The 24,002-nt window shown below is 50.7% G+C and overlaps 1 protein-coding gene across 2 annotated transcripts in view; it reads left to right on the forward strand.

The window, feature by feature from the left end:
- CHST3 (carbohydrate sulfotransferase 3) overlaps nt 1-20,337 on the forward strand; it is a 33,594-nt gene extending 13,257 nt beyond the window's left edge. For both annotated transcript variants that reach the window (XM_033130766.1, XM_033130767.1), the window contains 2 exons: nt 17,280-17,504; nt 18,688-20,337. In XM_033130766.1, the coding sequence (XP_032986657.1) occupies nt 17,365-17,504; nt 18,688-19,975 (1,428 nt within the window). In that variant the 5' untranslated portion in view covers nt 17,280-17,364 and the 3' untranslated portion in view covers nt 19,976-20,337. The remainder of the gene's footprint in view (nt 1-17,279; nt 17,505-18,687) is intronic.
- Nucleotides 20,338-24,002: the final 3,665 nt, after the last annotated feature.

A 24,002-nucleotide genomic window follows, 5' to 3' on the forward strand; every position in this document is an offset into this window, starting at 1 on the left:
AATCTGAAGTTTGAAAAACATCACTCTGGAACAGTGGTTTTCAAACTTGAGCATGCATCAGACTCACCTGCAAAGCTTTTTGAAACAGCCTGCTGCGCCCACCCCTAGAGAGTTTGATTGATGTCTGGGGAGGGGCCCGAGAATTCTTGGGGCATTTCTACCAAGTTCCCAGGTGCTGCTGCTGGCCCAGGACCCCACTTGGATATCCTACCCTCCTAAAACATTTTTTTAAGGCAATGTACTCCTTTGGCGGAGACTTCCAGAGGATTGCTTTCTCCAACAGATGAGAATTGCTGGTGGCTAGCACAAGAAGTGTAGGTGTCTAACTGTTTTGAGGATTCTGGTCAGGCCACTATCTTTGGGATCTTAAACCCCACCCTCCTGAAATCCATCTAATACTATTAATATCAAGTGCTAAATGTAGAAAAGGTCTACGAAGCAAGGGAACATTGATGTCCAACCCTGGTTGAATTACCTACCTCTTAAATCCCAAACCCACAGAATATAAAACCCTCCCAGCCCTTTTGAAAACACTGTTCTTCTATAGGCAATGAAAGGTGCCATTTAACATATGGATTTCACCTTTCTGTTTTTTTAAAGGGAAGAAGGTAGGTCACATATGACCACCCCATGGGGAAAGTGGTCCCCCTGGCTCTGGTTGGGGTCTGGTATGTTTCATTGGCTGTTTCTGGCCTCCCAGCTTTAACTAGAACCTCTTCCTGGCATTGTAGCTGAGCGCCTGCACCCCAGCTTTCCAGCCTGCTAACTTATGAGACTAGCCTATGTTCTAAGCTGCCTCTGCTCCTCCAACCAACCCCCACCCCGAATGCTCCCCTTTCATAGCCTGGGGGCCCCTGTGGCCCCCTCCCCAGCCTCACAGTCCTCCAGAAGCCAGCCCTCAGCTGGGAGCAGCCTCATGAGGCGGGGAAGTGTTAAATGGGCACAGAGGCCCTCTGTTCCATTAACAATGGCCCGTTGATGACTGAATTCTGCCCAGTCGGCCCCCTCGACTGGACTTTGGGGAGGAGGAAGGACTCCAGCCCCCCAGGCAGCCATTTCTGGGTGTGAGGTTGATTTGGAGGCCTCAGCCTCTGTCTGCCCACAGAACCTCATTCTTCAGGCCATAGCGCAGCAGCAAGAAACACTCTCAGCCCTCCTACCCTATCCCAGGGGCAGTTTGGGGCCCCAGGAGTAACTCCGTTCCGTCTAATCCAACAAACTTCCATTGAACAGCTCCTGGGCACTGAGGTTCAGTGCTAAGTAGCTGGGGGAATAAGAATAACTGCTAACATGAATTCCGTGCTTTTTATAGTCAACCCCACCCCTGGCTGCCCAATAGAGTCACTAGGGAGCTTATAAAAATACCAATGCACAGACACCACCATCCCCACCCCAAATCTGTAGGACAAACCCAAGGCCCAGCTGGAATTAAGCATCATGGGTCTCTGTCAGTTAGATACCATGCCAAGCATTTACCCTGTAGTATCCCGCTTCCTGAGGTGGGTGCCGACGAGTGGCTGAATAACTCTCCTCCCCAAAGAAGTCCATCTATGAATCCCCCGCACCTGTAGATATGTTACCTCACATGGTAGAAGGGACTTTGTGGTGTGATTAGGGATTTTGAGACAGGAAGGTGACCCTGGATCACCCAGTGGGACCCATGTTATCATAAGCGTCCTTATAAGAGGGAGATTGCCTGCAGAAGAGAAGGTCCGAGTAATGAATCAAGGAAAAGACTCAACCGGCCATTGCTGGCTTCCAAGATGGAGGAAGGGGCCTTGAGCAGGCAGCCTCAGGAAGCTGGAAAAGGCAAGGAAGCAGATCCTCCCCCTAGAGCCTCTAGAAGGAACACAGACGTGTTGACACCTTGAGTTCAGGCCAGCGAGACTGACCTTGGATGTCTGACATTCAGAGCGATAAGATAATAAATAGGTGTTGTTTCAAGCCGCTGAGTGTATGGTACTATGTGACAACAGCCATAGGAAACTAATGCAGGGCTACTACTAATCTGTTTTCCAGATAAGGCACAGAGAGGTGAGGCAGTCACCTGGGGTCATACAGCTAGTGAGTGACAGAGATGGAAGAAGAACAAATCAGGTGTATCTGACCCTTAATCAGTGCCCTCTCCACCTCACCACATTGCCCACCTTTGCGCCACACAGACATGGGTTCAAATCCCAGCCCTGCCGCATTCTATCCTCGTGTGCTTTGCTAATGGTGGGGCCCACAGGCCAGCGGGTGGCTGCACGGTGGGAGGTGTGGAGACCAACTGGAAAGCTAAGGTGGACCAGGACCAAGTAGAACACCACATGGAAGAGTTTGGACTTGATTCTGGAGGAATGGAGCCCACAGGATGCTATCCTGGTCTCCTCCACTGCATTTCATGGTGCTGTCTTTCAGGCCTGCTCCATTTCTGGGATCTGACCTACTGCAGCAGCCCAGCTGCCGTGTAAAACTGCAGGTTTGGGGCCGGGAGCAGCCAGTGACAGCTGCTTATCTGGGACGGCCAGTGGGCAATGGCCTTGTGCCTCCAAAGCAGTCTCTTCTAAGACTCCAAGGACCTGATATTTGGGAACATGTGTGTCTCTTAGAGGAGTGTGAGACATAAAGAGGTCTAGAAAGCAGTCCAAAGTCGCACAGAAAGTTGGTGGCAGATCCTGGCAGACCAGTTTCTGGCCAGGACTCTGAGCTGCGCTCCCACCTTTGGCGAAATCTGCTTGCTCAGTGATACAGCATAGTGGTTGAATTCATGGACCCTGGAGACAGACTGCCTGCATTCACGTCCCAGGTCTACCTTGTAACTGAGGACAAGTTGTTTGGCCTCTGCTTGCCTTAGATGGGGGTGGTGGTTATTATCTATTATTGTCTAGGAAGGTACTGTTGTACCTTCCTTGTAGGGTTGTTCTAAGGACTGAATACATGTATGTGTATGAAGTGTTCGAAACGGTGCCTGGTTCATTATAAGTGTTAATTTCTGCTATTATTCAGCTCGTAGGGCAGAGGCTCTGTCTTTCCCTATCTCTATTTCCAGTACCTCTTACCATGCTTGGCCTAGAACAAGGGCTCAGCAAATGGATTTACTTGTTGAATGTGAGCTTTTATCACCCAGAGATTCCCTAGATATTTTTCCAAATGTTTTCCCTTTTAAAAGTTTCACCTTTGTTCTTCAAACCCTTCTCCTCCTCCTTCTTGCTTGGGAGGTGAAGAATTTCCACAAAGCAGCCTGACTTGCTTCCCCTTGGTAAGCCCCGTGAGCAGTTAGTTCAAAGGTAACCCAGATATCCCCAGGTCTCGCCCAACCGTGAATGCCAGAGTTGCACGGTTAGCATGGCTGTCCAAATCACCTTCACTCCAAGGCTGTGCCCCACCGACCTGCTGAGGTCTCCCAGGGATCTCTGGGCATCTCCGTTTGGGCTCTGAGTCTTATGTGTCCTCGCATGGACTCCATGTCTGCTCCTCGGTCCTCTCTAATTGCAGCTCCTGTCAGGCCTTCCAGCTGATGGGACAGATAATATGTCATTCCCTCCACATCCCTGCTCCCTCTTTCTCTTGCCCCTACTGTAAGGATAGGGCTTTCTCATCAAGTTTTACTTCCTCATTCAGCCTCTCCCTCAGAAAGCCCCTAAGTCTATCCTTGCACATGAACAGACCCGAGGAGAGTCACCAGTCCATGGTTCTACAAAATGCCAAACTCGGAGTTCCAGTTTGGATTTAACTAGTTCACTCTCCTGCCCCAGGAAGACCATTCTGCTCAGTCTTATTACCCACCTCTAGCTTCATTTTTCCAAAGATTCTTTAAACCCTGCCTTCAGTTGTGGGACCTAGTTTTCTTTGGAATTAAACCTTTTTTGTTTTAAGCTAATTATAGATATACATGCAGTTTTAAGAAATAATACAGTGAGATGCCATGAACCTGTGACTCAGCTTCCCCTGATGGTAACATCTTACAAAACTCTAGTACAATGTCACAACCAGAATATTGACACCGATAACATTCAAGATATACCATATACACTGGTACATTCTGTCACCACAAAGATCCCTTGTGTAGCCCTTTTATAGCTAAGCCTACTTCCCTCCTGCCACCACCCTTTCCTTGACTTCTGCCATACTAGTCTAGTCTCATAATTTTGTCATTTCAAGAATATTATTTTTTAAAAAAAGAATCATGCAGTATGTAATCTTTTGAGATTTTTTTTTCCCACTCAACTTAATACCCCGAGATTCATCCAGGATGCTGTGTATATGAACAGTTCGTGCCTTTTTAACTGCTGAGTAGTCTTCCATGTGTGAGACCCAGCTCCTGGCACGGAGCTCCTAAAACCCGTGTGATTTCCTAAGTGACAAGAGCACTAGGAGCATCTCTCGTTCTAACGAGGTGACTCTCGGTGGGCTCCTGGATGGAGCGGGAGGGAGGGGTTGGTCACCAGAAAGACCCAGCCATGATTAGAAGCTTGGAATTTTCACACACACCCTTCTCCAGAAAGGGGAGAAGAGCTGGAAGTGAAGTGAATTGTTCATGCCTATGCGAGGAAGCCACCATAAAATCCCAATAGCACGGGGTTCGGAGAGCTTCCCGGTGGGTGAACACCTCCATATCGGGAGCGTGATGCACCCCAACTCCATGGGACAGAATCACCTGCACTCAGGACCCTCTCAGAGCTCGCCCTATGTATCTTTTCATCTGGCTGTTCATCATATCCTTTAATAAACTGGTAAACATAATTGTTTCCTTTAGTTCTGTGAGCCACTCTAGCAAATTAATGGAGCCTGAGGAAGTCACTGGAACGTCCCTGGATCTGTGAGACCTACAGCTGGGTGGTCAGAACAGCTGATAACCTGAGCTTGTGGGTGGCATCTTCAGTGGGGCAAGGGCAGTTTCATGGGACTGAGCCCTTAACCTGTGTCTGACACTCTCTCTAGGTAGCATCAGAATTGAATGAGGGGCCGGCCCAGTGGCTCAGGTGGTTGGAGCGCTGTGCTCCTAATGCCGAGGTTGCCGGTTCAATTCCCACATGGGCCAGTGAGCTGCGCCCTCTACGGCTGAGATTGTGAACAACGGCTAGACCTGGAGCTGGGCTGCCATGAGCAGCTGGAGGTTGGGGTTGGCGTGGGCTGCCATGAGCGGCCGGCAGCCAGCGTGGGTGGCCGGCAGCCGGTGAGAGCTGCCGTGGCCGCTGTGAGCGGCCGATTGGTGACCGAGTGCCTCAGCCGGGGGGAGTGCAAGGCTCATCATACCAGCATGGGACAGGGAGCTGTGTCCTACACAACTAGACTGAGACACAACGGCTTGAACCGGAGTGTGTATGTGTAGGGCGGGAGGTGTAAGAAAGGGGAAGAAAGAAATAAGTGAATCAAATTCTGGACACTCTACAATTTGTCAGAGACTTGCTTGTTGTTGGGAAAAAGCCCCACACATTTGGTGACTAATAGCGTTCTATGTAGAAGTATATGTAGAAGTAAAGGAGACACACACGGAAGAAACACAACGTGGGGAAGAACTAACTTTTCCCCTGCATAGGAAGGAAGAAACCTGAGTTCTTTCCTTTACACCATGGGGAGCAGGTTTTAAATGGGCCACTCAAACACGGGCCTAGAAACTCCCCGAGCACTTATGTCTTAAATAAAACAAGGAACACAGACCTGTTCATCCGACCTACCTGTCCCCCTGCCCATCTGGCCTGGCTGCCGAGCCAGAGCCCACACAGACAGCCCCTCCTGCTCCCTGAGAGACCCTGAGGTACTGCTCTTTAACAAAGCTGAGTGCTATAAGGCGCAGCGCTCAATCTTTGCCAATTCTAGTTTAGAATCACCTGGGGAGCTTTAAACCATCATACCCAAGCCATAGCCGGACCAATTCAGTCATAATCTCTGAGGGTAGGAACCAGGCCTCAGTCATTTCTGAAACGCCCCCGATGATTCGCACATGCTGTCAGCATTGAAAAGCAGTGCTCAAGACGACTCAGCAAATGCACCACAGCCATGGCAGACACCACCAGGCAATGCAACGCTCTTCCTCTGGCTGTCTACCTTTTCCAGGTAGCCATTTCCAATGGATCAGCCTCAGCCTGGGAGTTGAAACTGACTTGCCCTCTTACCTGGAAAGCCTGAAACTGTTTGCAGCAGCCACGTCCACGTTTCCAGGCTGCGGAAAACAATCTTGACCTCAGAATTCTTCTCATCACAGTGCTCCAGGCAGCCAATACCAATCTATTGGCTTTGACTCATGGAATGAAAATTATTTGCTGTCCTCAGCTTCATAGCATTTTTTGGTTCAAGATGCTAGAAGTCTGGTACAGTTACTATCTTTGTCAAGTTCCCTCTTGCTTGTGCTGGATTAAGGTCATCACAAGGCTTCTTAGACAAACTCGCCATTAAAGGAAATATGAAGCACTAACTGTGGACAGTAAGTCCTCACTTAACGTCATCAATGGGTCCTTGGAAGCTGCGACTTTAATTGAAAAAACATATGATAAAAACCAATTTCCCCATAGGCTAATTGATACACACAAGAGTTAAGTTCCTATGGCATATTTCTGGTCACAAAAACATCACCAAACTTCTAACTAAACACCCCAAACACTTCTAATATTAAACATTGAAATAAATGTGAGCTATACATGCATTTAAGAAAGATTCATAAAAACAAGAATTATTTTCCAACACACTTATTCCAGTTCAAGGTCATGGGTGGCAGAGCCTATGCGGGCAGCTCAGGGCACAAGGCTGGACCCCAACCTGGACAGGACGTCCTTCCCTCACAGGCCCACTCACACAAACCCCACACTTAGACCGGGACAAGTGAGACGCACCAGTTCACCCCACGTGCACATCTGTGGGATGTGGGAGGAAACAGGAGGATCTAGAGAAAACCCACGCAGACTTAGAGAGTACGTGCAAACCCCTCACAGGGGCCCCGCCAGGAACTGATTTTCCTTTTATTCTTAACATTATAATGAAACGACGCTGAATGAAGTACGTTATTCGAGGAACTCCTGTGTAGGGCAATGGATTGGAACACAACTCTATACACTCTTTCTATTTCAGTTTATTTTATAACCACTCCCTTTTATATGGAAAAGGTAATAAATAAATATGGTAACAAATTCAAACAATGCAAGAGGGTCTAAGTGAAAAGTGGGTCCCCCTTACCCCCCCTTCTCAGTTCCCCCAACCACTCTTGCCAATTTCTTGTTTCTCTCTCTAGAAATATTCTAAGGATGTCCCAGCATCCGTGTGTACCCACCTCAATTTTTACACAGATGGTAGTACACCACACACACTCTTGTCCCTTGCTTGTATCATTCATATCTTGAACAGCATTTCATATCAGCCTATACAGAGCTGCCTCTTTCATTTTAATCATTACAGTATATTGCACCGACAAACGTACTGTCATCTAACTCGTGTTCTTTTTTTTTTTTTTTTTTTTTTGCCTATTCACAGGCATTAAGGTCATTTTCAGGCTTTCGCAATTATAAGCCGTGTACTGTTGTGTCCTTGTGACCGTGCAAGTGTATCTGCAAGATTAATTCCTAGAAGTGGAGTTCTAGAGTTTTCACGGGGTCAAAGAGTGTGCCTATTTAAAATCCTGATGGTTTTGCCAAATTGTCCTTCAAAAAGGACACCCTCCCATCAACAGGAGAGAATCCTATGTATTGGGACAGAACAGGCTATGCTGTAATAACAATTCGACCCCCACGCCTCAGTGGTTTAGCACAACAAAGGATTGGTTTTCCTTGCATCGAATCTGATGCAGGTTGAGTGGCTCTCCAAGCAGCAGCTCAGGATCTGGGCTGCTTCTCTCTTGTACTAAGCCAGCTGGCACATGTGGCCTCCAGCGTTGCCGCAGCAAAAGAGAGGGCCAGAGGAATGTGTGGCATCATTTTAAGGACCAGGCCTCAAAATGGCTTACATCACTTTCACCTATAACCCACTGATCAGAACCTGGTCATATGACCTCAACCTACCTGCAAGGCAGGCTGGGGAAGGCAGAGGGCATGTGGGCACTTGATGAGCACCAAGCCTCTGCCAGTTGTTTCCCCAAACTTCACCCACACAGTATATTATAGAACATTTTGTTCTTCATTCTAATATGTGGAAAATTGGCACCACATATCATTCCAATTTGTCCTTATATGCTTTCTTTAGGCAATTGGTCTCAACTTTTTTCTGCTCTAATACCCATAGCAGACTCTGTTCACACTTCAGACACACTCCAGTGGACTTGCTCAAATTTTCCCAAAACCCAAAAAAGCATTTTGTGGGGAAGCCCGAAGACTTTTTAAATTTGGGCTCTTATTCATAAAAACATATAAAGGCATGTGAGTAATAATATAAAATTAGCCGTGTAAAGATCTTTGCCAGCTGTGGTGTGGAATGGATTGGCAGGGGTTCTGTGCAATTTCCTAGGCTCCTGCAACTCCACCTCCAGTCTCGTTCCTGAAGGCACAGGCCAAGCAAGGGAGAAAGGTGGAATTCTTACCTTGCATCCATTGCAGTTCTCGTCAAAAAAACAATATTTGTTTAGCAAATTTTGATGCTTCCACTATTCTTAGTAACCTCACTATGAATTGTAATCTGTGGTGTTTTGTTCAGTAAACGGCTTTATGGGCTAAAGGCTTGGAGGATGGCATATGGGCTTGAATGGAGGGTTTATGTAAGAGGGTTTATGTATTGGAATTTGGGCTGGCGTTTTGGGTAATGCCAGATAGTAGAAAGCCAAACTGAGGGGTTGTGAAGAATTTTGTTTGGTAGCCACTAAGGATCCCATAAAGTTGGGAGGGCAAATTGGTTTTATCACATAGTCCAACTCTAATGGACTGACATTCCATTGAGAAGGCTTATGGGACTACATCTAGTCTCAGCTGAAAGGAGGATGATGATTGATTAGTGATGTCTGCTCCAGGCACAGGACTGCTCAGTGGTGGACTGTGTGCCATGTATTTGTGCTGAAGGTTCTTGAGTGGATAAGCTATGAGAGTCAGGGTGATAAAGTTGGGCAGAGCCACTACTAACCTGGGAGACAGGAGATTTATGTAGTGGTTTGTGTTTTGTCACCGTCCAGTTATATGCTATTGGCCAAGCACCTCCCGTCTTTGAGCCTGAATTTCTATAGATAAAAACTGAGGAAGGGTGGATAAGAACATTTCCAATCCCTTTCAAATCCTGACATATTGCAGTTTTAGGGCAAGAGCCAAGATTTTCATGATTGGTGGGATGGTGTACAGGACAGATTTCCCTTGGACCTTTTAGAAAGAAATACCCCCTCAGAGCTGTACTGTCAAAGGCAAGTACAGTTAAAGTTGGAAAGCCAAGCGGCTTTGCGTAAGGCTGCTCCCCTGAGCCACTGCTGCAACATGATTTGGTCCTGGGGGCAAAATCCACTGGCATTCAGCCTGTCCTCAGCCTGACAGCTTCGAGACCTGACGTCTCAGTGCTTGCTCTTCACAGCAGTGAGAAAAGAGAAGGCTGCCCTACAAGGATCCATTGTCCCACCTCTACCTCTGTCATTCCTGTGGCCACACTCTAGTTAGTATGCTCAGCCCTTCCTGCCCATGCGGGGCCATGTGGGATTTATGAGCAGCTCAGGGAAGTTGGGAAGAGAGCATCTTTGAAGGTTCTGTCTATGGTGTTTCTGGGTCTCTGTCTGGCTGCTCTGCTGCCTCAGGGCTACGGGTGGCTGGAGTGCCTGGGACAGAGAAAGTCAGAGAGTTTATCTCCAGATAAAGCCAAGGGTCCAGGATGAGATGCCCAGGGCCAAATGTCATCCATATGTGAGTGGGTGGTGGCTCTGCCTGACAGACATTTCCAGCTGGTGGTCAGGGTCGGTTATCAGTGTTTCCTTCATCTTGGGTATTTTCAGGGGACTAAGACCCTCCATTCCTGCACTCGTCACCAGTGCACAAGCCACAGATTCGGCTGCATCTGTAAAGAGAGGGCGAGCAGTTCCTGACTAGTCCCACTCACATCTTCAGTTTGGGTTAAGCATTTCACTGGCTTCTTCTCATTGAAGTCCTCGGGGCCACTGAGTTTACAATAGATGCTGTAAATATCCCCATTTGCAAATGAGGAAACCATTCAGGGTTAAGTCCTTTTGCAAGGTCACAGGGCTTCAAAAACAATAAGTAAAAGCAAGCAAGTCAAGTATACTCAGCTACAGAGACAATCACTGTTAACTTGCTCAGACTTTTCCAGAGTGTGTCTCTCTCTATCTCTCACAGAGGATATGTATATATATTTTGTGTGTGTGTGTGCATTTTTTGACTAAGTGGAATTCTACTTTAGATACTGGTGCGTACTTTTTTGGTGCAGTATCATAACGTGAACATCTTTCTGTGCAATAAATTAACAATGCCAACATTCTTCGATCAATGGCAAATTAATCAAGCATCTTTTATGTGTCCAGTACAACACTAGCACTGGGGAAGAGAAGACCATTCAATAGGACACCACAGCTAACTCTTCAAGACGATGTATGAATATATTTATGAACTTCACGAGTATTATTGAGCCTTGCCACGTGCCAGGCTCTGTGCCAGGTACTGTGGGTGCAGTGGACAGTAAGACTGCTATCCAAAGGAAGAAGCAGGGATCCTCTTAGAGTCTTCTGTCCCTCTATTTTCTCCTGCCCACCGTCATCATTGTTTATTTGTTTATACTGTGGAAAATATACATACCATAAAACTGACTATTTTAACCATTTTTTCAAGTGTGCAGTTCAGTGGCATGAAGTACATTCCCATCTCCAGAACTTTTTCATCTTCCCACACTGACACTTGGTCCCCATTAAACACTAACTCCCCGTCCTCCTCGCCCCCCAGTCCCAGGCAACCGCTCTCTACTTCCTGCCTCTATGAATTTGGCTCCTCTAGGCACCTCGTGTAAGTGGAATCATACACTATTTGTCCTTTTGTGCCTTGCTTATTTCCCTTAGGATACGGTCCTCCAAGCTTATGCCTGTTGTGCGTGCCATGGACTTCAAGATGGCTTCCTTAATGTCTCACAAGTCTGTCCTCCCCTCTTTGCCCCTCTGCCACCACTTGCTCAGGACACTGCCTCTCTCCTGGACCCCTGCAGAAAGAACCAACTGGTCAACCAGCCTCCAGTCCTGCCCTCATCCAATGCATTTTCCACACCACTTCCAATATAAGTGATCTTCTATTTCTCTTTTTACGTTTCAGATTAGATTTTAAAACTTACTAAAGTGATACACGTGCACACTCATTAAAAATTCAAACAAATATGAAAAGGCCTAAAATGAGAAGAATCATCACTTAGTATTCCATTTTTGTAGCTGTGCAGCATTTTTAACCCCTGCATCACTTGCATTCCTTGTGTCCATGCCCCTCAGGCACTACTCAGCCGGCCCTGTCTAGTGGGACACTAGGCTTGCTTCTCACACGTTGGATTTCCAGGGCTGGGTGCACATCCTTGGCCGTGAATCTTGGCCCACATCCAGCTCAGTTCGAAACGAGCCAGCAGACTCCTCAGCAGGTTGCGTGGCTGCATGGCTATGGGCATCCTGGATACCAGCCAAGTGCAGCGAAGCCCAGCACGGTGGGTCAGCTCTGACCTGCCCCAGGGCCTGGGGTTCAGCATCAGAGGCATGGGAAGTGCCTTCACTGTCTGGGAGGCCGGGGACTGTTCTCTGGGGCCCTGTATTTTGTACAGCTGTCGGCTTTGGGGTTTACACAGGATGTGCTCACACAGCTGAGCCAGCACTAATGAAGTGACTGTGTCAAATGGGGGTAGCGAGTGTGCTCCCCCACATCCTTCCATAGTGAAACAGACTAAGGGACAGCCAGGGTCTGTCCCAGCCAGGGCTAGCTCCCTGAGAGTCTGTGGCCACCCCACCTCACCAGGCTGGCCCCCAGCCCCCTGGCCCTCCTCGGGGCTCCGGCCCACAGCGTCTCACAAGTTCTCGGATGTCCACGGCCAGTTAGGTGACCACACCTTCCCCTTTGGCTGCTTCTGGTCTGTCTTGAGTGAGGTTAAACAGGTGCCCATAGGAGGGTATAGATGGGTTTGTTCTGGGAGAGGAAGCTAGAGCCCTGGGGTGTGAGCGAGTAATAACAGCTCTGAGCTGCACAGGACTCATCCGCCAGGCATTCATTCATTCACTTCCTCATTCTGTCATTCCTTCTCTTTCTCCTTCATGTCCTGGTTCATCCAACAGCCTCTGGGCATTTACTCTCCTGTCGGACACTAAGCTCAAGATATTGGAGGACTTGGTCCTTTCCAAGCCATCTCTGGATGTCGCTATGGGAAACAGAACCTAGCCGAACCGGCCACTGAATGGACTCTGCATTCCCCAAGCAAAGATCACCTACAACAGAGGCAGGCCCAACATTTGAGCTCCTTCTCCCTGCCTTGCCTCTGTCTCCACTCTCTAGGGGATTCGGAGCAACTCACAGAAACCCTCCCCAGCTCTCCCCTCCCAGGCGTCTGTTCATGTAGCATGGATGGGGCTGACTCCCAGCCCCCCAGGGCCACAGCTCACGGGTTAGTTCAGAGTTTTCCCACAGTGGGCTTCACTGCTGCCATCTCTGCCCAGGGAGCCTCCTCCCTCTCAACTCTGGCCGGCCCTCAGCCTCCTTTCTCTGGAGGCTCCTCCCCCTGCCTGGTGGAGAGGCTGAGTGAGCAAGACTTGCAACAGCTGAGGCCCTTGGCCTTGAAAAAGTGAGGGGAGTGGAGTCTTGTGGCCTGATGCAATGTCTGGCAGGGCCTGTCCCTTATCAGAGCTGCATTCACAGCAGACTCTGGGACCCCATCTTTCCCAGGGGGTGGCAGGGGTGGGCTGCAGTCCATTTGGGGCCTCAGCGGAAGGCTCGCGGAAGCCAAGGGCCTGGCTGGGAGCCATCCAAGGAGAAAACTTGTCTGTGAGGACCCCTTGCCAGGCCATGAGCAAAAAAGGGCCCCTGAGGGAAGAGTGGGGTAGTGATGCTTGTGCTTGGAGTTTAGGGCCTCAGCTCACAGCCCACTTTCTTTCCAGTGTTCCCTCATTAAGATTTTCTGGGGCGCCTTTGGCTGTTTTCTGTTCTCCCCGTCATTGGCATTGCAAACAGCTTGCAATGAAAGCCCCACAGCTGTTTCTTCATCCTCAAAGCAGCATCCCAGAGGAATATGACAATTCAAGAGACGATGTATGTGAAGCCCCAAGCATGAAGTTTTGCCCGTAGCACACCCCCGGAGTACGTACCTATAGTACACACTCAGGCATAGACTCATAACACAGGCCCGTCGCACACGCTCCCAGCGCACACACATGGTTCCCTCCTACAGGGAACAACTGCTTTTTCTTCTTCATATTTCCTATCAACTTAGACTGATTACATCTCATGCTGGACTAAATGCTGTGGGAAGGACATTCTTCCATTCCTCCAACTAGGACTATGGAGCACCTGCTCTGGGCCTGGTGCACGGCCTGGGGCACGGGGATTCTGGGCACGGAATACAACGGTGAAGCGGACAGACAATGCTCTCCTCTCCCGGAACTGACGTTCCAGTGGCTGAAACAGGCAGTAAACAAGTACCTTCCCGTCAAGGAAGGCCCTCCTTTTAGGGCGATGCCGGGATGCTGAGAGGAAGAGTGACGGGGAGCGGAGATGGTCAGCGTGGGTCTGTGGTCAGAACACTCCAGAGGAGGGGACAGTTGAGCTGAGCACTGGGCATAAGTGGGCCGCGGGCAGCTGTCCCACCACCTGCTGCCTCTGTGCAGAGCTGGGCTGGCGTGTGCCCCTGGCCTTCTTCACCCATTGGCCCAGGTGCCCTGGAAATGTGACCTCCCCTGGCGTCCTGGCAGAAGGATGCCACCGTTTCCTTTGGTTGTCACATCATTGCTGGGCGTTGCGGGAAGGAAAAGTATCAAGTATTCCCTTGGGAGGTAGAATCCACCAAGAAAAGGAAGAGATTTTTCATTCTTCCCATGAGCTAAGCAAGGGAGCAGGGATGGGCTCATGCATCACGGGTTTTGGGAGGGAAAAGGTATAAAGGTTTGTCCTGTGTCACTGATGTCACAGACCCACTTCTTGCAGAGGGCTTCCTTCAGGGCAGGTTCTGCCTGGAGCTTTGCCGGGGGACCCCCCCTCCCCGCCATCCCGGCCCTGTCCTCTTTCATGACCCTTCGACCTAAACCTCCATAACCTGCCTGCCCACCCACCCCCACTTACTCGTTGGGCTTCCAAAGCTAAACCTAGGGGCAGCCTGCCTGGGGCAGGCCAAAGGAGCCAACTGCCTGCCTTGTGTTTCATGTCTGAGAGAGTTTTCACGCTTGCTTCCTTTTAGGGCAATGCCGGGAAAGTTATTAGGAACTCTGTATTAATCACAGGGGTGGGAGTGGAGAGGCTGGGAGGGCAACTCAAAAATAGGAACAATGCCTGGAAGGGAAGGGGGGAGAAAGCTCAGGAGCTTTGTCATCAAGGCAACCGAACTTCTAAATCTCACCAAAAATGTTAGAGCCAGAAGGGAGAGGAGAGTGAAGGCAACTTACCCCCACCCTACCCCGCCTTTTCTCCCCTCTCTTGTACTTAATGAATGTTTACCAGGCACCAGACACTGTTTCTCACAGCAACCTTAGCAGTAGGTACCTCCCTTTCCACGCGACAGGTGAAGAAACTGAGACCCAGAGAGGTTAAGTCACTTATATAGGGTTACACAGTATGTTAGACACGCAGGAAAGACTAGCACGCAGGACTTCTGATCTCAGCTTCTGCTTCCCTTAGCATCAGACCCAGACAGCTCTCAGCCAAGAGCCCAGAGGGCAAAAAGTCAGGATTTCAACCCTTGTGCTCTGCAGACTAGGTGTTGGGTCTCATGCTCCCCGAGGGACAAGCGGCCTCAAACTCCACCCGGGGGCTAAACGAGGTGCTTGGGGAACGTGGCCCTGTCATTCTGCAAACTCATACCAATAGCCATCCAGGCACTGAGCCAGCCACCAGCTTTGACAGGTTCACTCACCAGTGATTTGTTGGGCCACTGATAGGTGCTGGGTGCTATTCTAGATGCTAGTCCCAACTTCAGGGGGTTTGCAGTCTGGGAAAGAGAGAAAGACAGACAGACCATCAGCTGGAAAGCCCTATCATATGTGCTACAGTGGGAACCACTGGGGAGCATTAAGAGGCTGGAATGTCCTGGATCTGAGAGGGGTGATCAGGCTGCTGCTGGAAGAACTTTGGGCAAGTTCCTTAACCTCTCTCAACCTCTGTGTCCTCGTCTGTAAAATGGGATAGTTGTTACCTAATAGGGCTTTTGTGAGAAATTGATGAGGAAATGCAAATCAAGAGCTTAGCATGGCACTTGGCACAGAGTAATAAGCACTTATTGAACTTCAGCTGCCCATATCATTCCAGTTGGCCCTTCCAACCAGAGTGTAAGCCCCATGAGGGCACGGACCAAGTCTGCCTGTTCACTTCTGTATCCCCAGTGCCTAGATCAGAGGCTGGCACATAGTAGGTGCTCGGGAAATATTTGCTTAGTGAGTGCATGGGAAAAGGCCCAGATGAATTCGGAAGAGGTGGGAATATTCCAGTTGCCCTGGAGCTGGCCTTGCAGCCCTCCTCCCTCCTGGGCCCCTCTTCACCCATTGACACTCAGGAAGCACACCCAGCACCCCATCAGGGAACTGCCCACCACCCCACCACCACTGTGCCCTGAACAGCTGGAGAACTCTGGGGTATACATCTCCAAACATGCAGAACCCCCGTCTCACTGCTTTCCCCTAAGGACACTTTTCTGGCACTCCCTGAAGCTACTTCCATTGTGTGACTACGGTGCAGCCCTGGGACCCACCTTCCTGCTCTCACACTCCCCTGTGTCAACACCAGCTGCTTCCCTTGGAAAAATCCATCTTTTCCAGATAGAGGGATGGTCCTGGGTACCCTGCACGAGGTCACAGTAAGATTTTTCCCAACTTGGAGCAGATTATCCACAGTAGATGAGGGTCCTTATGGAAAAAGGGATAGGTTTGCAGATCCAGGGTGTTGTGTTGGAATCTGGGGCCCGTGGTGCAGGACAAGTGTGTGACAGTCAGGAAGCATGAAAGAAGTGGTGATCCAGGCTCCACTGGGCAATGCTGCATTTGCTCCAGCTTTTGAAAATAGACACACCTTCCACTGAGGGTCATTTATTCCTTAATCCATTCTGTCATGAGTGTCTCCTGTATGCCTGGCCCCGTGCTAAGGGATAATGAGGGGCCCGGACAAACTCTCCATCCTCCGTGAAGGAATGGTCAGCATTGATCAAGTCATTACAAGGGGGTTTGTTTTACGACAGTCATAGGTGTTAATGGGAGTCTTTGTACAGTGGTGGGGCTGGGGCGCCCTAACCTGTCCTGGGGAGGCTGCCCCAGGAAGCTGAGACGTGAAGGCCAATGCCACATAAAGAATTTTGTTAGAATTCATGTGCTATGGTGGGTTTTATCCTTTAGTTAATTTTTAAAAACTAACACAGGTTAAAATGTGTAACAGTGTGCAGGGTTACACAGCAAATGTAAGACTCACCCTACCCTCTCTCCTGACTTCCCAGCCCTTTGATACAAGGCTTTGTGTTTCCCTGCCGTTACCATCCATTTATATTACACAGCTATATATTTCTCTCACTGAAAAAAATTTTTTCAAATGGGATCATACTGTATCAAAAGGTTCTCAACCTGGGGTGATTTTGTACCTCCCCCTTACCCACGGGACATTTGCTAATGTCTGGATACATTTTTGTTTGCCACATCTGAGCAGAGGGGATGCTACTGGCATCTAATGGGTAGAGCTCAAGGACGCTGTTAAATATTGTACAATGACGGGACAGCTCCCACAACAGACAATTATCTGGTCCCAAATGTCAGTAGTGCTGAGGTTAAGAAACCCTGTCCTATGTAAACACACTTTGTCTGCAGCTTGTTATACATATATATATATACATACATATATAATTAATATTTATAGATAGATAGAAGATCATTCACATTAGCATTTGTAGATCCTCCTCCATCATTTTTTGTTTATGTATTTGTAGTCTTTTCCTATTGTAAACATTTGTACTGCAAGGAGCATTCTTTCCTATATACTTGTCCTTGAGTCACGTGTGAGGTCAAAAGATAAATTGGTAGAGGTGGCGTGGATGAATCAGAAAGCCATTCGCATTTTAAAGGACCTGATTTCAAGTCTCTTTGGGGCAGAGTCCATTAGGAGAGCGGGTCAGGACTGGCTCCTCAAAAGTCTGGTGAAACAGCTCCTTTTCATTTTCATCTACAAACAAGGGTATCCTGACTGCCCATCTCTCCACAGGATGAGGGTGTCCCCCACCTGAAGACAACGAGCCAGGTCCTGAGTGATGCCCCCAAGCTGAGTACCCACGGCCCCACTCTTCCCCATGGAGAAAGGACTTGTTTTGCCCCAGGACTGCCGGGACTTTCTGCACAGCCTGAGAATGAGGAGCAAATATGCTCTTTTCCTGGCTTTTGTGGTGGTGGTTTTTGTCTTCATTGAAAAGGAAAATAAAATCATATCGAGGTGAGGGATGCAAGCACAAGTATTCCTTATGGGAGATGGGGTGTGGGGCGGAGAGGCAGCTGTAGGGCTCTCTGAACACGAAAAGGCAATCCTTCCACCGGTGATTGTCAGGCCCTTCCTGTACCCAGACTGTGGATCCTGCACAAGCCCTCAGTGGGGTGTCTTGGGCTCTGGATTCAGGCAACCTGGGTTGGAATCCTAATTCTGGCCCTTTCTTGGCTGTGACAACTTAGACACATTACTTCCCTTTCCTGTCTTAAGTTCCTCTTCTCTGAAATGTGGCTAATGATCGGGCCTGCCTTGTTGTAAAGATTAAATGAGAAAATGGAAACGCTTTTATTTAGCCCAGTGCCTGGCACCTAGTTGGTGTCCAGTGCTTGCTGGCTGTGGTTGTGATTAACTTCCTGGCCTAGGACAGAGCCTTGAATTAATAGCATGTCCCCTACACCAATCTGCAGTCATGGATGAGGGTGAGCCCAGGAAAAGGCGGGATCCTGGTACAGATCCCCGGCTGGGCAGGGATGCCTGTGCAGCGGCCCAGGTTGTGTGTTGCTCAACTCCAAGGCTATAGCTGTGTGCAGTGGCCCGGCTAGTGGGCCTGCTAGACATAGAAAGACTTCTTAGGTCTGCTTTCCCAGGCATAACCCCTTCAAGAAAGCATCAACCAAGATGGATAGGGGTTGGGCCGAGTAGCAGGCTCTGAATCAGTGCCCTGCCTGGATCCCTCAGCATGGACTGTTCCTATCGGGAACCTGTGCCAGCAGGGTCCTACTGCAAGCCCTTGCCACTCTCTACCCAACAGCATACCCTCCACCTGCACACTGCCAAGCCACCAGCACTGGGGAGCAGGCCTCAGCCAAAGCCAGCTGGGAGCTTTACCCCCGAGGAAGAGAATCCTCAGGTGTGTTCTACACTGTCTCCCAGGGCCCCAGGGCTGCCCAGTCAGAGTGATTTGCCCACAGGTGTGGCCTGCTCACCCCTTCTGAGCTTCTTCTCCTCCCTGCCTCACTTTCCTACCCCTTCCCCAGTTCTTCCCAGGAGCGTGTGCCAAATCATCTACTTACCCTCAAAGGCGGCTTCTGGGGAAACCCACAGACAGGCTTTGGGTGATCATCCTGGGACGTGGCACAGGGGCTAGCGTCCCGAGCCAGTCACTGACTCTGGTCTCCCTTGGTCCTCACAGGGTCTCGGACAAGCTGAAGCAGATCCCCCAGTCCCTGGTAGACGCCAACAGCACCGACCCAGCCTTGGTCTTGGCGGAGAACGCATCCCTCCTGTCCCTGAGTGAGCTTGATTCAGCCTTCACACAGCTGCAGAGCCGCCTGAGAAACTTCAGTCTGCAGCTGGGTGTGGAGCCCGCTGAGGACGCGCAGGGCGAGGGGGAGCGGGAGGAGGAGCAGCCACCCAGACCCCGTGGGGCTCGGCCCCGGCGCCACGTGCTCCTGATGGCCACCACCCGCACGGGCTCCTCGTTCGTGGGCGAGTTCTTCAACCAGCAGGGCAACATCTTCTACCTCTTCGAGCCGCTGTGGCACATCGAGCGCACGGTGTCCTTCGAGCCGGGAGGCGCCAACGCAGCGGGCTCGGCCCTGGTCTACCGTGATGTACTCAAGCAGCTCTTCCTGTGCGACCTGTACGTCCTGGAGCATTTCATTAGCCCCCTGCCGGAGGACCACCTGACCCAGTTCATGTTCCGCCGGGGCTCCAGCCGCTCGCTCTGCGAGGACCCCGTGTGCACGCCCTTCGTCAAGAAGGTCTTTGAGAAGTACCACTGCAAGAACCGCCGCTGCGGTCCCCTCAACGTGACACTGGCCGCCGAGGCCTGCCGCCGCAAGGAGCACATGGCCCTCAAGGCCGTCCGCATCCGGCAGCTGGAGTTCCTGCAGCCGCTGGCCGAGGACCCCCGGCTGGACCTGCGCGTCATCCAGCTGGTGCGCGACCCCCGGGCGGTGCTGGCCTCCCGCATGGTGGCCTTCGCTGGCAAGTATGAGACCTGGAAGAAGTGGCTGGCCGAGGGCCAGGACCAGCTGAGAGAGGAGGAGGTGCAGCGGCTGAGGGGCAACTGTGAGAGCATCCGCCTTTCAGCGGAGCTGGGCCTGCGGCAGCCGGCCTGGCTGCAGGGCCGCTACATGCTGGTGCGCTACGAAGACGTGGCCCGCAGGCCGCTGCAGAAGGCCCGGGAGATGTACCGCTTTGCAGGCATCCCCCTGACCCCCCAGGTGGAGGACTGGATCCAGAAGAACACCCAGGCGGCCCGGGACGGCAGCGGTATCTACTCCACGCAGAAGAACTCCTCTGAGCAGTTTGAGAAGTGGCGCTTCAGCATGCCCTTCAAGCTGGCACAGGTGGTACAGGCTGCCTGCGGCCCTGCCATGCACCTCTTCGGCTACAAATTGGCGCGGGATGCCGCCTCCCTCACCAACCGCTCTGTCAGCCTGCTGGAGGAGCGGGGCACCTTCTGGGTCACGTAGTGGGCCCGGGGCCATGTGCACCCCTCCTCATGAAAGTCCCACCCTGCCTTCCTCGCACCTGAGCCAGCGGTGAGACCGCAGCGCTCTCAGAGGATGGCGGGAAACCGTGCAGTGAGCAGGCCGCCCTTCCGCTATAGAAGTAGCCCCCAGCCAGATAGCTTCCCTACTGCGGCTGTAAGCTGGGGTTTCTTGCCGAGAAGAGGACAGGGCCCTGTCCCCTGAGGGCCATCAAACCCAGTCCTAAGGGGCTACAGTCTCCTGAGCAGGCTTAGGCAGGCCCCCACCTATTGACAGTCTCTCTCTCTCTCTCTCTCTCTCTCTCTCTCTCTCTCTCTCTCTCACACACACACACACACACACACACACACACACAGAAACATACATGAAACACACATAAATGTCTGTAGACCCTGTGGGCCACAGTCCAAATATTTAACAACTAGAAGGGGCTGTGGGCACTGACCAGTCACAGGTGGACCTCCCACTGTTCTCAGTGTGCACCTTTCTTCAGTCTCTGGATTTCTACACAATCCAGTGTGGATTCTGGTTGGGTCTCTGGAGAGGGATTGGGACAACCCAGGGTGTTAGAAGATGGTAGTTGAGGCTTACCAACCAAAAACGATTCAATCTTTTCATAAACGGGATAGCTGCGTTGGTTACTGTTGACATCAGCTCTGTAGAGAGCTACAGAATACATATAAAGACCATACCTACACACACTGAAAAAAAATCATAAAAACACAATTCCACATACACACATATAAAAACACAGACAAGCTTCCCCGTTGCTTAAAGCCCACAGGGTTTACAAGATTTCTGTGTATCACACATCTAAAGAGGAGCCTTTAATTATTCGGGGGCAGGGGAAGGAAACACCGTCACGGGCCATTACCCAACTAGGTTTAGGATGAACGGTGGACACACAACTGCAGAGTCCCAGGCCCCTGTCCGCTTTGAAGTCACGTGACTACCTCCTCTGGCCCATGTACATCCTCACCGCTGACAGGCAGGATGTTTTGAAATGGCGTGGCCGACCCTCACGTGACTGCAGTCCATCGGCCCCATTCCAGTTTGGCTGGGGTCCTAGCATGTCTATATTTGAAGGCTGCCTCAGGCCTGATTGGCAAAAGCAGCTGTGGTCCCTGGAGGCAAAAGGCAGCTCGTGGGTCCTGCTGCTTCCAGCCAGGCCCCGAAGACAGTCCAGAGTACTCTTCAGGGAGAAGTCACATCAGGATAACCCCTCCCCCGAGAAGACGGGACAGGGGTCAGCCTCCTGGATGGTCGCCATGGTTACATGGTTAGAGTCTAGAATTCCTCCTTTAGGGTCTGGGAAGGGTATTGCTCAACTCAGAATGGACTGGGTGTTTTATTTTTTAGGTTTTTTTTAGGGTATTTATAGTTTGGTGTCTTGTTTTGTGGCTGTGATTTTGGTTTTGTTTCTGCCGAGTGCCACTGGGAAGCAATCTGTGTTTCAGGGTCTGAGGGGGTTCTGGGAAGACCAGTGGAGAGCACCCTGGCTCCTGCTGGAGGGAGAAGAGGAGGAGGAAGAGCCTTCCCCCAGAAGGACCAGAGCCTAGATGGCCACATGGCAACCCACAGTGCCATCGGCTTTTCTGTTTGAACCCCACGTGGAACGAATCTCAGAAACCACCAGGTTCTTAGCTGCATGTCCAGAAGCAGCAGAAATTAGCAGCCCTCACCCCCTCCTTGAGAAGAGGCCAGGTTTGAACATTTCTCCCAGGTCCAGTCACATTTCCTGGGGGGTCAGGGGCCTATGACCAAGCAGCAGATGTCCCCAAAGCGGAAGCCTTTCTCAACTCCCAGCCCAGCCCAGGGAGCAGAACTCAGTACCACCTTAGAATGTGCAGAGAGCTGTAACAGTTCACTGAGGGCTGTTTCTGATTTCCTGGACAACCTCTGTCAGATCCGTCCCATTGTCAAGCCCAGAGGGCTGGGTTTTGGTTTGAATGATATGGACACGAGGGAAACACAGCATCTAAATCCAGCTGGTGTTACTGTGGGGAAGGAAGGGTGTGTCCTGGCTGGAAATCGCCTTTTGAAAAGGTGAGGACGACAGCCGTCTTGTGGGATCCATTATAATCACCATATTTGAGCTGCTGGTTTCCATCACCGTGGACTTCAGCCATTCAAGGAGGTCTCCACCCTAGGTTTTCAGCCCAAGAATAAGTTGTGCAGGGAACTGGCTCTAATTTAGGGTCCAAAGGGACTTCAGCTCTGAAAACTTGACCCTGGGGCAGAGTGGGGCCAGGATTTTTCTGGCAGGCCCAGAAATGCTGGTGGTTCTTCCCCAGCCCCTGCCCTGCTCTCTGCACTGTTCCCCACCTGTGGGGGTGCAGGGTAGGGGGCAGGCTCCTCTATACAGGGTTCTTCCTGGAGCCCTCCTAGCACGGACAGCAGACGTCTTCCTTCCTCCCTATATCTGGGGCCAATGCCTCCACCCCTGAGCTCTGAGGGCTGTGCCAAGAATGGACCTTTCGGACTTCTCAGGACATTGATAATTCGTACACTGCAAGTTGACTTAATTTATTTATTTTGTGAAAAAGAAGAGACAGAAAATACCTTGTTATTTGCAGGGATTCAAAGCTCTACCCAAATCAAGAAAGACAAACTAATAATAATAGAAACCGTTCACTCACTCCATACACACAAGGACACTGCAAGACGACTCAGAATACAAGAGGGGACTAAACCGAGAGTGGAGGAGTCAAGATGGCCCCAGGCTATTGTTTAAGGAGCTTCCTTGGTTTCCTCTTGTTGATTTGAAGATACGACAAGCCCCTTTCTGCTGTATGACCTTTGCCCAGGTGTCTGAAGGTGACACAACTCAAGTGAGTGTTGCCTCGGTGCCCAGTCATGCTCTGGGGTTTAGGGAAGGACAAGGTGGGGGGCAGGGTGACTACTAACTTTACACTCTGTGGGACGTGGTTGGAGTCCCTTTTTGGGGTTTTCAGCATGGAGCTGGGCTGGGGAAGGTGGTCCAGCTGGGGGATGGTGCCTCCTTTTCCAGTGGGGTCAGCCCTGGTTTCTCTGCTCCTGATGGTCCACCAGGAGCCTTCGCCTCCACAGCACCCACGTGCCTGGAGACAGAAGGAGTAGTTGAGGCCTCACCTCCACAGCTGCCAGCTTCCCCAGAACAAGAGGCCCATTCAGCAATGAGCGTTTACTCATTTTCTTCTTTTTGAAGAAGACCTCTTTAGCCCAGCCTGTATAAATAGTTCAGAACATTCCATGTGGTGGTGAGACAGGACAGTGTCTAACCTCTGTGGGCTGTCGCCACCACTGCCCATTCCTGACTTCTCCTCAGCACCTTGTTGTAAACCCTGGAGTGGATGAGGGCACAGGGAGAAGGGTCTCTGGGAGTAGTCGATGGGGGCAGGATTCCTGAGTCCCCATGGAGAGGGAAAAAAGAAGCAGCAGATGCACAGCTCTTTACATACCCCTGCAGGTTATCACCGAGTTATTACTAAGGTTGAGAGACATGAGGTCATTCTAGCCTTTGTCCCTTTACGTGATGCACACACTTGAAAATAAATAACTAAATGAACTGAAAAAAAAATGTTTAATGAAGAGTTTACTCCATGTCTGCCAGCACCCTCAGCCAGAGGCTGGTTTAATGAGGCAGCTGGTGACCAAACCCCCAAGGGCAGAGGACACCCACTCAGCTCATGACAGTGGACCTTTCCCTGCCATCTGGTGATGGAACAAGTTCCAGCAGAAGGTCAGGGTATCTCTGTCCCAGAGGATGGATGTTTGGCATGGACCTCAGACGGTCTGGTCCTGACCCTGAAGGTGTCTTCCAGCCATGGGTGACCCTCTCCCACACTAGGGTCTGTTTTAATTGACTGTAGGACCTGTCCCTCGACAGGCCCTGGATTATGAAGGACAGCAGCAGAAGGCGAGGTGGCTGTGTTCCCAAGGCAGACCTCTCCCACTCCCATCCCCAAAGGCTGAAAGCACAGGCAGGTCTCAGAGGGATAGGTTCCTGAGGTGGGGAGAGAAGGGTTGG

Source organism: Rhinolophus ferrumequinum, chromosome 16 (genome assembly GCF_004115265.2).
Source record: "Rhinolophus ferrumequinum isolate MPI-CBG mRhiFer1 chromosome 16, mRhiFer1_v1.p, whole genome shotgun sequence".
Lineage (NCBI taxonomy): Eukaryota > Metazoa > Chordata > Mammalia > Chiroptera > Rhinolophidae > Rhinolophus > Rhinolophus ferrumequinum.